This window comes from Corvus kubaryi, unplaced genomic scaffold (assembly GCF_017639235.1).
Source record: "Corvus kubaryi isolate FWS band 111438036 unplaced genomic scaffold, C.kubaryi_AGA036_p1.0 138, whole genome shotgun sequence".
NCBI lineage: Eukaryota > Metazoa > Chordata > Aves > Passeriformes > Corvidae > Corvus > Corvus kubaryi.
The window spans coordinates 19,662,241-19,678,271 of NW_024580672.1; the positions used below are offsets into that span (position 1 = coordinate 19,662,241).

General features: G+C 45.4%; 2 protein-coding genes across 2 annotated transcripts; one reads left to right on the top strand and one right to left on the bottom strand.

Moving 5' to 3' along the window:
- Positions 1–45: 45 nt before the first annotated feature.
- PSTK (phosphoseryl-tRNA kinase) lies at positions 46–3,365 on the top strand. The gene is made up of 6 exons (XM_042019524.1): positions 46–318; positions 519–777; positions 1,525–1,723; positions 2,138–2,213; positions 2,353–2,446; positions 3,166–3,365. Exons 1-6 carry the CDS (start codon positions 46–48, stop codon positions 3,351–3,353), a joined length of 1,089 nt encoding a protein of 362 aa, XP_041875458.1. The 3' UTR covers positions 3,354–3,365.
- A 295-nt stretch (positions 3,366–3,660) lies between these two features.
- Positions 3,661–15,935, bottom strand: IKZF5 (IKAROS family zinc finger 5). The gene is made up of 6 exons (XM_042019523.1): positions 15,895–15,935; positions 13,461–13,527; positions 12,525–12,615; positions 12,051–12,213; positions 11,589–11,771; positions 3,661–8,943 (listed from the first exon to the last, which is right to left on the bottom strand). Exons 4-6 carry the CDS (start codon positions 12,181–12,183, stop codon positions 8,000–8,002), a joined length of 1,260 nt encoding a protein of 419 aa, XP_041875457.1. The 5' UTR covers positions 12,184–12,213; positions 12,525–12,615; positions 13,461–13,527; positions 15,895–15,935; the 3' UTR covers positions 3,661–7,999.
- Between the last annotated feature and the right edge of the window lie 96 nt (positions 15,936–16,031).

A 16,031-nucleotide genomic window follows, 5' to 3' on the forward strand; every position in this document is an offset into this window, starting at 1 on the left:
GTTTGAGCCGAGCCCGCCAGGGGGCGCCGCGCGACGCGGAGACGCATGCGCACAGCGCCGGCGGAAGCGGCGGGAGCGGCAGCGCTGGCGGCGGCGGAGCAGCAGCAGCGGGGGAGCGGCGGCGGCGCCCGAGTGGGGCTGTGCCTGCTGTGCGGGCTGCCCGCGGCCGGCAAATCCAGCCTGGCCCGCGCCCTGCGCCGCCGGCTGCCGCAGCGCCCGGGCTGGGCCTGCGCGCTCCTCGCCTACGACGAGCTCATCCCGCCGGAGGCCTTCTGCCCGCGCGCGCCGGGGGCGGGCCCGCTCGAGCCGTCCCCGTTGGTCAGTGCCGCTGCGCTCATTGGCCGGTCGGGAGCGCCGCGGTTACGTCACCAGTATGCGACCGGCGTTGCCAGGCAACGGGACGCGGCCGCCGCGGAGCCGGGGTTGGGCCGGGGCCCTCACGGGCTGGCCCGGGGAGGGCGGGAGCGCTCAGCAGCAGCGATGCGGGGCCGTGATCTCTCCCCTTCCTCTTTCCACAGCTGCCCGGCTGGAAGCGGAGCCGCCGCGAGCTGCTGCAGTGCCTGGAGGGATTCCTGCGGGCGCTGCTCACCGGGGCGCCGCTGCCCGGCCCCGCGCAGCCGGGCTGGGAGCGCTTCCTGGGTTGCTGCCGGCGGGAGGGGCTGCTGCCTGCCGCGGAGGGGGACGCCGGAGCCGCCTCCCGGCCGCTCGTCCTCCTGTTGGATGACAACTTCTATTACCAGAGCATGCGGTACGAGGTGTACCAGCTGGCCCGCAAATGTAATTATTCCTTGTTCTTCGGCATGGGGCTGTTTGTAGGGAATTCGGTGCACTTCAGCTGCTTTCTTTCAAGTGCTCTCTTGGAGCGTTGGTTATTCTGAATTGCTGGATATGTGTAATATAGTAGCAATCTGTGTAACTTTATTATTGTCTTATTATAAATTGGTAGATCATGTAAAATCCTTCCTAGAGCAGCCTTAAAGCACCTTCCAGTACATAAGGAGGCTCCAAGAGAGCTGGAGGGGGACTTTGGACAAGGGCATGGAGTGCCAGAACAAAGGGAATGGCTTCCCAGTGCCAGAGGGCAGGGTTAGATGAGATATTGGGAAAGAATTGTTCCCTGTGAGGGTGGGCAGGCCCTGGCACAGGGTGCCCAGAGCAGCTGGGGCTGCCCCTGGATCCCTGGCAGTGTCCAAGGCCAGGCTGGACGGGGCTTGAAGCAGCCTGGGACAGTGGAAGGTGTCCCTGCCCCTGGCAGGGGGAGGAATGAGATGGTCTTTAATGTCCCTTCCAACCCAAACCATTCCATGGTTCCGTGTGTTGATCTCAGACATTGCTTGTGCAGCCTTGAAGGTAAAAGTATGTTCCCTGTTTGTTTGGAAACAAATCCTAGATTTGTTTTCATGTCATGCTCAGAACCAGTGCAGAAGCTCCTCATTCATGTAGAGCTCTTCTCCTGCATGTTGCTCTCAGAAATTGTTACTTGAACTGTTTAAAGATAAAATTCTGTGGTTCTGTTCTTTTTAGATTCCTTGGGCTTCTGCCAGTTATTTTTAGAGTGTCCACTGGAATGCTGCCTGCAGAGGAATCGCCTCAGAAGTGATCCTGTGCCTGAGCAGACAATACATTTAATGGCAAGGAAAATAGAAATGCCAGATCTCAGGAAAAACACTTGGGAGCAGCACAGCCTCATTCTGAGTAGTTCTGATTGCATCTCAGAGGACAAGTATGTTACTGGATTGATCCTAGAGTTTTCCCTAAGAGCTATTTTCAGTGGTAGAAGCTTCTTATTGTATCTACAGAGTGTGTAAAAAATATTCCCAGTGGTGATTTTTGGGAACCAGGCAGTTACACAGAATTCAGGCTCATTGGGAGCTCACAGCCACCATCCCTTGTAGAATTAACCTCAAAACTCACTGCATTCCTGCCCTCTCATTGAAAATCTCTGTAAATTGTCTGAAACACTAAGACTGGAAATAATGTGAGTTGCAACTGTTTTTAATCTCAGATTGTTTCACTGATTGCCTCAAAAATTTAACTGAAAACTTGCTTTTTTTTTTCTGTAGCATCGTTATTACAAAATAGAAGAAAAAAATCAGTGTCTGATTGCTGTGGTTTAGTCTGTTGTTTGTTTTCTTAGTGAGCAGATCATGAATTTGCTGACCACTGCTTTGGAAAATCCAGAGAGGCCAAACGAGGAGGATGTGGAGCAAAAGGTAGCACTGCTGGGCTTCAGGGCACAGCCTTGGGTGCTGACTGAGGTGCTGCTGATGTGTTGTTTTCAAAAAGCACTTCAAAAGTCAAGTAAATTTAAAGAGTTTGCTTGTTTTCTTCCTTCCTGGTGGCCCTGGCCAGGAGGCAGCTCGAGCCATCTGTGCAGCCAGTGCTGTCCATCAGGCTGACCAGGCATGCAGGAGGGTCATCTCTCAGGCAATGAGGGATGCCAAAGGTACCTCTTCTACCTATCCTACCTATCCTACCTACCCTAGGTGCTAACTGGCAATGGAAAACAGTCCCTGGAATTCCCCTGGGGTAGATTGTTCAGAAATTCTATCCCAGCACGTGTGCCTGAGGCAATGGCCTTCACAACTCTAGTCAGTGTTATTTGTGGAAGTTTGTAGATTTTAAAACCAGTATATTTATTAATTGTATTAAATACAGCTTAAATAAACACACTTAGTACAGAGCAGCATTTTAAGAGGATCTTAATACTGTTTTGGGACACATGTCAGGAAGGACAGGGGCACTGCAGTCTGCACTGGTTTGCTCATTAGATTTATATGAGGAGCAACTCAGTGTCCTTAACTGAAAAGCTCAGCTCTGTGCCTGTGTTCAGACTTCTCTCTGTGACCAGGGACAGGAGGGAACGGCTGCAGCTGTGCCAGGGAGGTTTAGGTTGGAGATCAGGGAAAGGTTCTTCCCCCAGAGGGTGCTGGGCACTGCCCAGGCTCCCCAGGGAATGGTCCCGGCCCCGAGGCTGCCAGAGCTCCGGGAGCGTTGGGACAGCGCTGCCAGGGATGCCCAGGGTGGGGTTGTTGGGGTGTCTGTGCAGGGCCAGGGGCTGGGCTGGATGATCCTGATGGGTCCCTTCCAACTCAGGATATTCTGTGGTTCTGTGATTTTGTCTGTAAGCATGGAGTTAAAAGTTCAGCTTTAATTTTCTTTTAGGTAAAAACATTCTCCCAAGTGAGATGAAGAGCCTGGCAGAAGAACTCAACAGACTGAAAGCAGAATTTTTGGAAGACTTGAGGCAAGGAAAGACTTTGAAAACCCAATATTCTGATCCTGCTACACGTGTAATTTCTTCATTCCAACATGAGGCAACCAATGTAGTAAATAAATATATTTGTAAATAATGATGTAGAGAATGCTGGGTGTTCAGGAATCCAAAGTGTTTCCAATGCAGTGCTCTGAGTGCTGCTGCTGAGGGATCTGAGGTACAGCTCCCTTCCCTGGAGCCTCTGTGCCTCCTCTCCCTCCTCTGATACGGAAGAGAAACAGTCTAACCAAGCTGTTCTTGGCTGTGGAGATCAGGCCAAGAGCAAACCATCCTGAGACAGAAATTTCATGGAATCAGAAAGAGTCAACCCGGGAGGAGCACTTGGATAATCACCAGCTCCACCCATGGAAGCATATGCAATTAAGAATTGACATGAGACCTAATTAGAAAGTGTTATTTTATTCATATCTTACAAAAGCAAAGCTTCACAACATGAACTACACGAGATAGAGTTATTTCAGAATTAACCGTGTCATCTCAAAAACATTCACTAACATTAAAATTTATTTTACAACTCTAACAGGTTTCATTTTTGCATAAAATCTGCTCTTTACACTGAAATACATATTATTAACAAAGTAGGTACTTAGAAGCACATACACAAAGATTGCTCAATGAAAAATGCTTCAGCAGGAGAGATTTCCTGCAGCAGAACATCCATTTGCTGTAGATTTTCAAAGAAGCTTAAAATTAGTAGAAAACTTGCCAGTGAAGACTTCTAAATTACATTCCCTTCGTCAAAAAGAAACAAAAAGCAAACCTCCAAAACATTCTAGAACAAAACAAACAGTAACAGATTATTTGGCTGGAAAACACTGCTGGAAAGTGTTTCCCAGCACTGGGTTTTATATTAAAATGCCAATCAACATTTTATGTCTAAATCCTCTTCATCTAAACACATGTCTGTGAAAAAACAACTGTTGACTGCTTCACGGTTGAAGCATTAACTGAGATAATGAAGATGTTCAAATACTTGCATGTCCATTGGAATATTCAGTCTCAAAACAGTAAATGTGTATGAAGAGTGCTATAAATAGTGCATGTTAAAAATGTCCACAAAGCTATAAAATAAGCTATGACAATAAAAACAAAGCCCCCACAAAGTTCATGTTTTGCAACTACAGAACTTAACAGAACCGAGCTATGGAAAAACTCCATCTTCTTCCCAAACTTCCATTAATAACAGTTAAAATGCTAATCACCCACCACCTTATAAGATAAGGATTTGGGGTTTTTAAAAAAAACCAAACAAGTAAGTGTAGTGTAGCACATGGAGGACTCAATATGAAAAGTTCCTCTGCCTAAGGACTCAAGCCCCGAATCCTGGACAAATCTCCCTCACTGCCTGGGTAAGGCCTGCTTGTGCAAGGGATCATACTCTGAAACAATTTGCCAGTACAAACTCTCTTTAAGTTATAGTCAATAACGTGTACAAATTATGAAAAATAGGAAAATACACCTTCCAAAGCTCCTCAGTTGACAAAAGATGATAATGAGGTCAGGGCATCGTTTGGAACAACTGAACAACGCAGTGTGATCATGGAACATGAACAGTCCTAGTCCTGGGAAGGACACAGGGATCCACCCCAGGGATCTGGGTGCAGAGCCGAGGTATGGACACCAAAGCTGCTGCTGCTGCCCAAGAACCCCCTGCAATGAGGAGTTTGCCCAAGGAAACAGGGAAAAGAGTTTTTTCATTCCTCAATCATCCATAGATGTCCCAACTAAGCTTTCCCTTAATTGCTCAAGAGCAGAACCAATGGCAGCAGCAGCAGGAAAATCCTCCCAAACAACAATGTGCAAGGCTTGGGGATAGATTTTTCCATACTGAGATCTGTTACTAATAACATACATTCCCCACAATGGGATCCCCTCCTAAACAAGGGCCCTGTTTCCATAAGATCTTCCAGGCTTCCTCTTGCTCCCAACTGCTCCATTAGTGACCTATCCTTAGTTTTGTTCAAGGCCATCATGGTTCAGGAGTCATTTCTCTAAATCACCAGATCATGAGACAAAGAAAAGCCTCTAACAATGTTAACACTGCCAGCAGAAGCCCCAGTGGTCAGAAATCACATCTGTGCACATGGAAGTTACTCTCCCTACGATACCAGGAGGGAGAAAGCCACAAGCCAAGGAGAACCTGGCTGCTGTCATCACTCAGCACTGTTAGGTGCTCCCTGGAGCACCACCATTCCACAAATTTCCTTGGAAAACTTGCAAGAGCATAGGAATAGGAGATTGCATCATCTATCAAACAGGCAAGGAAAACCACTTCTACAAATTACTAATTGTAAAGGTCTCCAAGAGAAATGTCTCTTATTCTAATATTATTTACTAAAATACTGTAGTATTTTAGCCAAATTTAAATTGTAGAATTGTTCAATGTGTGATCCAAAGAGAGCCACCATTTCTGCCCTCACTGACTAGAAAAAAAATTTGATTCCAAAACTTGCCCAGGAGCAGTAACTTCCGACTGGATTCCAGTTCAATCAGCTTTTACATCTTAAAATAAAGTTTGTTTATGCACACAGACTTGCAGTTTTACTTACAAATCTAAAACGTATAAAGCAACAATGAAATATTTTGGAATTAGTGTCATGATGAAAAATGTCAATTACATTCTGTCTTACAAATTTGGCAAAATGAATTCTGAACCAGGTCTGAAAACAAAACAGTTTTTAGGAGTGACAGTGTTATTGTTCATCTTCTCTACACTGGAACCACTTCAGAGGCAGATTTCTGACCTCGTTATTACAAGACTGCACAGCCAAGAATCCAGTTCCTCAAGCACAGAAATTCAACAGTAGGTCAGTCAGGTGGAGAGAAACATGTCTGGTATCCAAATTTCTATTTAATTAGAGTCAAAATTACTTCTGCAGCTAAAATTCTTAGGTGGTTTTCCTGCATCGATCTCACCCTGATCACTGCAAGTTTTTCCATTGGCTTCAGGAAGGTTCAGTCCCCATAACAATATAAATTTGAATAAGCCACACATTTGCCATTCAGATTCCAATCTCTGATTTGTGGAACATTAAAATCTTGCTTTTAACAAAACATGGTTTGCTGATAGAAAAAGGGGAATATATAAGGGAAGCTTTAATTTGTCTCAAGTAAGACAAACCAAGGTAAAAGTGCATGTCTAAATATGGGAAACGTAACAGTTCTTCCTTTATTTTTAATGTCTCAAATTCTTATTTAGCACATTAAGTTCTTATGAATTTTGCTCATGTTTTATTCAGGTTTATATTAAAGTGCCTGTCCTTTAGCTCGGGGGCTTCTAACGATGTACAGTGTGAAACAAAACAACTTCAGTTACCATTTGCCACCTACAATTCCTAAAAACAACTTCATGTAGTCAGCCAGTTTTCCTTTGCATCCTACATGGAGCCCAGAAAAAGCCAGAGGTCCTTCCCCTTATTTCCAGCACACCCAAAGGACATCAAACACAGGAGAGGGGACAAACCAGGCCTCCAAGTCAGCTGAAGTTTACAATGAACTGGATTATACAACTCTCAAACATACAGGCAACCTCTCAGTTGTAGCCTGGCCCAACATAAAACTGAACAAAGGAGTTTAAAGTTGTAAACTTCTTGTTTGTTTCTATCAGAACTTCCATCAGCAGGACAGAAGTCTAATTGTGCAAATTTTAAATATCTGTACAACTCAGTTTAAGGCAGTTAGAAATCTCACAGAATATATATTAGTTCTACAGGCTCTTCATTATGTCTCTAAAAATTGCCTCCTCTGAAAAAGAATGACATGTAAAATTTTGGTAGAGTGTAGGTAAAATAAGGTATCTTACTTCTACGTTTCTCTAATTCATGAATGACAGGCATTTAGCTCTTTTTTTCCTATCAGAGTGTTATTCACAATAACCTGTTATCTCCTAGTTCTGTGCTAATAGTTAAATTAGTGTTTTAAGTCCTAGCATGAAGAGTTTAGACTGTACTAAACAAAAACTTGTAATTAACGTTCCTCAGATTAAAGCAACTTTTACATCAAATTGAATTTGTATGTGAAAGTTGCTTCTGTTTGTTCGAGTAGCCAAGTTTTTAAGGATTTCTCCAAAGTCATAGAAGGTTGGGGTTGGAAGGAACATTAAAGGAGGGACACCTTCCACTATCCCGGATTGCTCCAAGCCCTCTCCAACCTGGCCTTGGAAACTTCCAGGGATCCAGGGGTAGCCACAGCTTCTCTGGGCACCCTGTGCCAGGGTCTCCCCACCCTCCCAGGGAACAATTCCTTCCCAATATCCCATCTAACCCTGCTCTCTGTCACTTTGAAGCCATTCCTCCTTGCCCTGTCACTACATGATGTGTCAGTGCATTGACCTTTCGTATTTTATGGATAATATGTCTTGTCTCGCCTAGTAAACAATCTGGGAATTACATCCTATGGTTCAGGACACACACTCTGCTTCTCCATTTGCAGAATGTTTATTGGGATTAAGTGCAAGCAACTTAAATTTAGCAACCACAGCGTGTAAATGCATTCCAACCCTTACAGCACTCTTGGCTTTTTTGAAAGGCTACATATAAAACAACAACCGACTCTGATACAAAATTTCCCTGGCAAGTTTTACTAGAACACGGAAATCAATTTGCCTCCTTTGTCGAATTGCTAAATGTGAAGATTCCTTATGGGAATGTGCAAGCTTTCCATCAGCAAGTATGAAAAATAGACTGTAATATGTTAAAAAACTAAACGAAAGCATGTTCTCAGTCAATGTTGATTATGTTGGCCTCTTGCGAAGTGGCAAGCGAAGTCATACTTGTTTTTACACTTACACCCACAAATGTTACACTGGAAAGGATTTTCAAATCCATGGCATCCCATGTGGATGGTGTAAAGGATATTGTCCGCAAAGTACATGTCACAGTGTGGGCAGTGGTGCAGGAGCTGAGGGTCCTGAACTGGCAGGGTTGGAGCTGGAGTGCTTGGCTGACTGTTACTGATACTGGGCGTACTGGTGTGGGCACTGCGGTCACTGCTGGGCCCTGCCACGGGACTATAGTTCCTTTGATTGTGTGTTGGCCGGGAATCGGGGCTAGTTGGAGAGGAATTTTGAGGAATATTTGCTGACACAGCTGAAACTACTGCAGGTGCAGCAGGCTGCTGTATCATGAAAGGCTTTTCATCTTGACAGGAAACAACGTCAGGAGAGGCTGGATTTTGGTTTTCAGGCGGCAAGCTGGACAACTGTCCTGCCAACGTGGAGAGCTGGTTTAAAGGATTATCCACCATGAGGTCTTGTGGGTCTCTTGGCAAGCCACTGCTCTGAGTCGTTTTTGTCATGCTCTCGTACGCCTCAGTCTGGATATTGGGGATTTCGTGAGTGAAATCATTAAGGTAGTCTGGTTTCTGCACCACCATGGAAGGTGGACTCAAATTAATTAATGCCCTTCTGCTGTACCCCAAATTGCTGGTTTTCTTCTGCAGAACCCCCCACATCTTCTTGCTGCTTAGGGAAGACCTCGTCCCCTTGATGGGCACCATCTTGTGCTTGCGCCGGCGGTGGTGGGACAGGTTGCTGCGGTCGCTGCAGCGGAAGGAGCACAGCTCACACTTGTAGGGCTTCTCCCCGGTGTGGGACCGCATGTGAGCCTCCAGGTGACGCTCGTAGGCCGAAGCAAAGGGACACAGGTGGCACCTGTGTGGCTTCTCTCCTGGAAAATCAGAATAGATTATCCCATAGCACCTCGGAGCGCCTGGAAAAGGCCTTGTGTGGGACACAGAGTGGCTCACTGTGAGCTGCTCGTCAAACTTCAGTCACTGCCAGCTCAAGCTCAGCTGAGTATCCTGAGAGAGTGGAGAACACTGGGACAGGTCTGCCTCACCCAAGGGATCATCAGCACAGGGAAAAACCTGAGTGGAATTAGCATAACTTCCCTAGGAATGTCAAGGACTGAATCCAGCGATGTTTGCGGTGCCTTTACCTGGATCCAACCTCTCCCTCACCCATGGAGTGCACGGGGGAACACAGGAATGTCTGTACCACCAAAATGTTACTGTTCTTCGTAACTGTGTCTAAACTGCGAGGGAGGGTCCTTCCAAATATCCCTACTTTTAAACATCCTAGAACTACCACCTAAATAACCTATGCACACAGGTAGCCACTCAAGAACTGAGCTTGGAGAAAGGGTCCCGTGGCTAAAGAGTTGTAACAATAGCAAGGTACTCTCTGGAGAGCTGTGTGCTTTCCCAGATGGGAGATGGGATGATGATCAGGGTGATCATCACCTCCTTTTGCACAGAACTTTGCTCTTCTATTAAATGGAATTTATAGGTATTCAAATTAACATTCTAAAAAATACTCAGAAAACTTTCAAACGTAATTACAGGCCAACACATTTGTAACACAGCACTTCAGGACTTCTGATTTTCCCTTGATAGACTGATCTTCTAGGAGTTATAGATCCAAGTCTGCAATATCAGAAGTGCCTAAAGGATTTGATGTGTGCTCAGGTGCTGAAATGAAAGACCATCTTACTCGTCCTCTCTAGAACACCACCTCAATTTCTAAATCCCTGTCATGTAACTGATGAGCATCCCACAGTTTGGAATCACAACCTGGGATACCAAATAGATTTTTTTTTCTCTATATCACTGGCTCTCCAAGAGGAAAGAAATCCATTTCAGGTGCTACCTCTAAGTTCATTCTTTGCACCAAATGAAACCATGATTTGTCCATGAGCATCTCTCTATATTCATATATATATACCCACAAAGGTGTGTAAAGATCAGGAGATTTGGTACAATGGTAGGAGAAGATTGATAAACTCCCTGCATTCCCACAGAATTTGCCAATCTGAATGGTCTTATTTCATTCTGAACTGGTTACACAGAGATAAAAGTTTTGCATCACACACAGCACAACACAGCTGGTGAACTACTCATTATCTACTATCAGACTCAGCACGAAGCCAATCCCAGAGTAGGTTGCACTTAAAAATAATAGTAACAGTTGCATGATCATGCCTGGGTCACAATTACTTTGGCCAATGTCCAGGATGCTGCACCTGTTTATGTACACTGCTCTGAGGCTATGAATCAGCTGCCACTTCCCTGTTTTAATGCTGACTCATCTGAGCCTTCACAGCATAAGTAATCCATCTCCTGGCCCTCTGCCAGGCTTCCAAACAAAACAACACTCAGGCCTTGGATCTCCTTGCCCCTGAGTGAAAAAATAAAACAAACCAAACCAGAAAAACTAAAATAACTCTTTTTTTTTGTTCTGGAAGACACAAGAGAAGAATTTACCAGCACTTCAGAATGTGAACCTCAGAACTCTCTGATTTCTGGTTGGTTGCCATTTCCTACCCCATTATGCCCTCTTAATACACACCAACACTGCAGGGCCAGGGCACGGAGCCCCACCTTCCCCAAAATCCACCCAGGCAGTTACTGTGTGGAAGGAATGGCTCTCAGCAAAGTGAGAATCTGACTAACTGTACTGGAGGAGAGCTACAATGACATCCCAGATTCAACAATGTTTCCTTCAAGGTGAGTCCCAAAATGCCACCTAAGACCACTGAGAAGAGACACTTGGAAGTTTCGGGACAGTCCATACCAGACTGGGAACTTGTAAAAACTTTCATTCTTTGCTGAAGACAAATTCTTTCTACTTAACAGTCCTAAAGTCTTCTGTATTGGTGTAATTTACTTGACAGACTTCAGAAGCACCTTTCTTTTTTTTCCTCTCATTTGCCATGAAGTTGGAGCTTTTGGAACAGTTTAGGATATTCTAACCTTTACTGAGAGTTCTGCTTTTCAGGAATATACACCCAACAGTGGCAAACGCTCCTTAACAAGCCACAGATGATAATTTTTCTGTTCACAATTGATATCAATCACTTATTTGATGATATGTCCTCACATTTGAATATTCTACCAATAACTTTATTCTTATTACTATGCTTTGTACTTCCACATCTAGAACGTTGTGCAGAACACAAATATTTTCATAGCTGAACACCAGAGGAAGAAAAGCCCCTATAAATCTCCATGTAGCCACATGTACATTTGTCACTTTTCTCATCAGCACAGAAAAACTAAAAGGTATTTTTAAGGCCCTTCAATTTACATGGAAGCTTTCATGCTAAACTTTACTCTCCTGTAGTTATTAATAATCATAAATGTCAGTAGGAATTTGCACGGCACACCTTTGCAAAATTCGACTACAAAACCCCACCAATACCCAGTTATTGTTAAGAACTCACACTGCTTGAATTTGCCAACTCCTGACATGCAAATCCCAACGTTGGTGAACACCCCAAGGTGTCCCAGCCAAGCAGAGCAGAACATTCCATACCTGTGTGAATCCTGATGTGCTCTATGAGCCGTGCTGTTCCTTTGCTGGCATAGTTGCAGTATCGACACTTTAACTTTCCATCAAAAGTCCTTTCAAACCCATCCACCAACATTCCTGAGTTTTCATCCAGTGAAACTTCAACAGAAGGATGATCCAGACCATTCTGATCCCCTTCTGTCCCAGCTGGGAACAATGCAACACAGATTTTAATGAAGAATCTGTGGGACACCATCTGTCATGCTGTGAGCAAATGCCAAATGTCTTTTGCTTCTCTCTGCCCTTGGTCTTTAAATATAGAGAACTACAAAAACATGCCCAGTTTAAAACAAGGTACATACACACCCTTTGTGACATGAAAATGACCATGAGAAATGCTCCCATACAGCTGGCAACATTACCTGGAATGTGAACAGTGAAGTCACTCTCAAAAAAATCAAAGTTATGGTACTGGAATCAGCTCACCTCCCTGGAGAGTCTCTACTTCCTTGTCACCAGTAACTGATCCAGAAATCATATTGACATGGTGAGTCTGCTGGGTCAGATACTCCTGAAAATCTTTCACAAAATCCAACGGTTCTGCCTTCTTTTCCCCCATACTGACTCTTTCATTTACAACCTCTTGTGCCTAGAAGGAAAAATGTTTTCATAATACAAGTGTCATTGAATTTAAATAAATTCACTATAACAAGCTTGGGATTGGTGTTGATTTTAAGTGAAGGATTACTTTTATCACACAGTAAATGCACAAACTGACAACCATAAGAATATTGGGTTTTGAATTTTTAACCATAAAAGATCACCAAATACAATTGATGGGGACATTGCTTTCAGCAACAGGTAAATGACATAATAAAATAATAAATAAAATTTAAAACCAAAAAAATTACACATTAATAAAAATCAACTTGCCTTTAAAAAAAAAAAAAAGGATCATACCTGAATTTTAGTTCCCTGCTAACTAGCAAACATGCTCCAAAATGTAACCCAACACGTCAGATAAACAGCACAGGGTGGCTCCTCCACTTTCCTTAGAAGGAATAAAAAGGAAATGTGAGTCCATTACTATTCCCAACCCCCATGAGTTATAAGAAAGAAACCTGAAAAATATTTGTGTTTGAAAGACAGGGCTCTAACACTGTGCTGCTCTGAATTTTGTTAAAACAATCACACTTCCAGTAAAAGTTTTTCAAAGGCTGCATCCCCTGCTTCCGGCACGTCACCTGAAGGACATTTCTGTCTCACTGACTGTTTTTCCAATGAACATCTGGCTCCAAAAAAGTCCCAGATTTGGGTCAGTCAATTATGGGAACTACAATGCTGGGAAACAACTGAATGCTGGTGATTAGCAAAGCTGAAAAGAAGCCTTAGAGAAAGCACTGTTTCATACTTCTCCCAAAATTTTACTTTCCTATCCTGAGAAAAAGTCTTAATCCAGTCCATTATTTTGCACTGAACGATTAAAATATTCCCCAGCAATCAGTGGCCAGGCTTGTTTTGGGTTTGTAAATAACAAATCTCTATTAAGTCTCAATTCACAGAATTTGGGAAGACAGAACTTCCCAACTTGGGATACAGTTGGAAGGACAACAACGAGTCTTTCACATTATTCCTGCAGATTATAATCAGAAATAATTAACAATGCTACCATTTCAATAAAAATATTCTTTATTTTTTAATAGCTACTTAGGTGGCCTACAGAAACTCAAGTTCTCAGTTCCTGTGCGTCCAAAGCTGCTTACAAGTGTTTTGTTCATTTTTGGCATCGAGATGAGGATGTTCTTTCACATCTTACCTGAGTGTGCACAACTCCCAGCATTTATTATCACCCTTAAGTTAGTCTGGAACACATCTGTATGTATCTGTCTTACCTACCCTCTTTCAGGTGTCACCAGCCTCCTGCAAAGCTTATGTTAATTTGTGTTCCATTTGTTGGTGCCTCCTGCAATAAAACAAAGACATCAGGATATGAATTAAAGGTAAGGAAGAGAAAATCAGGACAATGTAACATAGAGTCCTGACCAGGATGACTTTCCATGATTGATAATAAGAAATAACGATTTAAAGTTAAACCATTCTAAACAACATCAAAGGCTGTGTAATCAGAGGAGAATCTGTGTGTGCCTTTGGGTAAGGCACTAAAACTCTTTTCATAGAATCAGGGAATAGGTTGGGTTGGAGGGACCTTAAACACCATCTTGTTCCACCCCCTGCCATGGGCAGGGACACCTTCTGCTATCCCAGGTGGCTCCAAGCCCCGTCCAACCTGGCCTTGGACACTGCCAGGGATCCAGGGGCAGCCACAGCTGCTCTGGGTACTCTGTGCCAGGGCCCCACCACCCTCACAGGGAAGAATTTCTCCCTAACGTCCCGTATAAACCCATTCTCTGTCAGTTTAAAGCCATTCCCCCTTGTCCCGTCACTCCAGGCCCTTGTAAATCCATCTTTCTTTTGGGTCCCTTCAGGCACTGGAAAGCCACAATTAGGTCACTCCAAAGCCTTCTCTACTCTAGACTGAACAATCCCAATTTTCTCAGCCTTACTTGATTGCACTGATTGCTTTTATAATTACATTTAATTTTGAAATAAAATGACATAAAATTTCATAAACTGCGTAAAACTTCCTTCCTCTACCTCATTGATTTAACATGAAAACGCTCATCCTTTTCTTTACGTCAGTGTAGGGAAGTCACCACAATTTAAGCACGACCCAAAAGCTCCCATTTGTATGCTCAAACACTTCTATGATTTTACAGGGTATTTTTTAGAGCTATGCAGCCAGCAGCTCTCCTTCTCAGGGGAGAATGATGCACATCTGATCCTTGCTGTGTCACTCCTGCAAACCAGAAAATGCAATTCTAATGATCGGAAACAGAGCAGCCCAGCTTGTGTTTCACACACCAGGGATGAGCTGATCACACAGGGTGTGTTACTCGAGCTCTGCTGACACAACCACACCTCCTCCAGCTTCACACAACGAGGAGCAGAGCACTGCTTACTCGTTTTCTACCCGGCCACAACTGCTGGGCTGAACAGTGGTCACAGCACTGCGGTGACCTAAGTTTGTTGTCAAAGAATGTGCCAGGATGAAATATTCTGCCTAAATAATGCTGCTGAAAAAAGTAGTTCATACAGAGTACACCCAGTAGTTTCACACACACAGCCAGAATTAATCCTGCAGTAATTAGAAGAGTATAAAGTAACTATGAGGACATGTATGCAGTGAGAGATTAAAATTGCTACGAGCGTATGTATGCATCCCACCTTCTTCTAAGGAATCCAGGGAAGAAAAAAAGGAGGCATCTCTCTGTTCCATCTTTTTCAGGGCACATAAATTAAAGCAAAAAGGATCCCAAACTCCACTCAAGCCCTGCCCGATCCTCCTCAAGGGGTTTTGACCGTGGGAAGGGGGAGTGAAGCACAGCGGCGGTGGCCGCCCGTGCCCTGTCATCAACCCTGAACACCCCCGGTCGACCCCGCGCCTCCTCCTCCCCACGCGAGGGTGGGAAGCGACACGGCCACGCGAAACCTCCCGTAAACCCGCGTGTCCCGTTCTGGGCTCCGCGGGACAAGAGAGACGGAGCTTCTGGAGAGGATCCAGCGAAGGGCAGCAAAGATGCTGAAGGGACCGGAGCATCTCCCTGACCAGGAAAGGCTGAGGGAGCTGGGGCTGCTCAGCCTCGAGAAGAGAGAGCTGAGAGGGTCCCTCAGCCCTGCGTGTCCCTGCCCGCACGGAGGGCTCCGAGCAGGGCCCGGGCTCGGCTCGGGGGGCCCAGCAGCGGCACCAGAGGAACGGGCAGGAGCTGATGCACAGCAAGTTCCACCTGAACATGAGGAAGAACTTCTTTACTGTGAGGGTGACAGCGCTGAAACGGACTGCCCAGAAAGGGTGTGGAGTCTCCCTCACTGGAGACATCCCAGAACCCGTGCCATGTGTTCTGGGATGGCCCTGCTTGAGCAGGGAGGTGGGACCGGATTGATTCCGTCCAACCTCACCCACTCTTTGATTCTGTGATTACAGTAATTCTGTAATTCTCTAAATTTCTGTGATGCGGTAATTTCTGTGACTCCTCTGACTTCTGTGTCCCCCGGCTTCAGATCAAGGGAGAAGCCTCGGGGCTGTGCCGCTGACCCGGCCCCGCAGCCGGCGGGGCAGCGCGGCCCTCCCCAAGCGCTGCCCCCCGCCCCCGCCGCCCGGCCCCATCATGGCACAGGGAGGCTCCAGAAGGAGAGGGAAGGAGAGAAAGGGAGAAGGAAAGAGACGGAAGGAGAGAAAAGAAGAGGGAAGGAGAGGACAGGCAGCACTCACCGCCGCCGCCCCGCGCCACTCCCGCCTCCCGCCGCCGCCATGTTTGTTGTGCCTCCCCCGGCCCGGCCCGGCCCCGCCCACCGCAGTCTCGCGAGACCCGCGCGCGCCGGCGGGAGCGCGGGGGGGCGTTGTCTCTG

Bases quoted from the DNA above. Each gene is read 5' to 3' on its own strand.
- IKZF5 (XM_042019523.1), bottom strand. From the start codon at position 12,183: ATGGGGGAAAAGAAGGCAGAACCGTTGGATTTTGTGAAAGATTTTCAG. The intron at 11,772-12,050 runs GTGAGCTGATTC...CATTGTTCCCAG, and splicing joins AGTAGAGACTCTCCAGGGAG to CTGGGACAGAAGGGGATCAG. The intron at 8,944-11,588 runs GTATGGAATGTT...CTGATTTTCCAG, and splicing joins GCACATCAGGATTCACACAG to GAGAGAAGCCACACAGGTGC.
- PSTK (XM_042019524.1), top strand. From the start codon at position 46: ATGCGCACAGCGCCGGCGGAAGCGGCGGGAGCGGCAGCGCTGGCGGCG. The intron at 2,214-2,352 runs GTAGCACTGCTG...GGCCCTGGCCAG, and splicing joins AGGAGGATGTGGAGCAAAAG to GAGGCAGCTCGAGCCATCTG. The intron at 2,447-3,165 runs GTACCTCTTCTA...ATTTTCTTTTAG, and splicing joins GGCAATGAGGGATGCCAAAG to GTAAAAACATTCTCCCAAGT.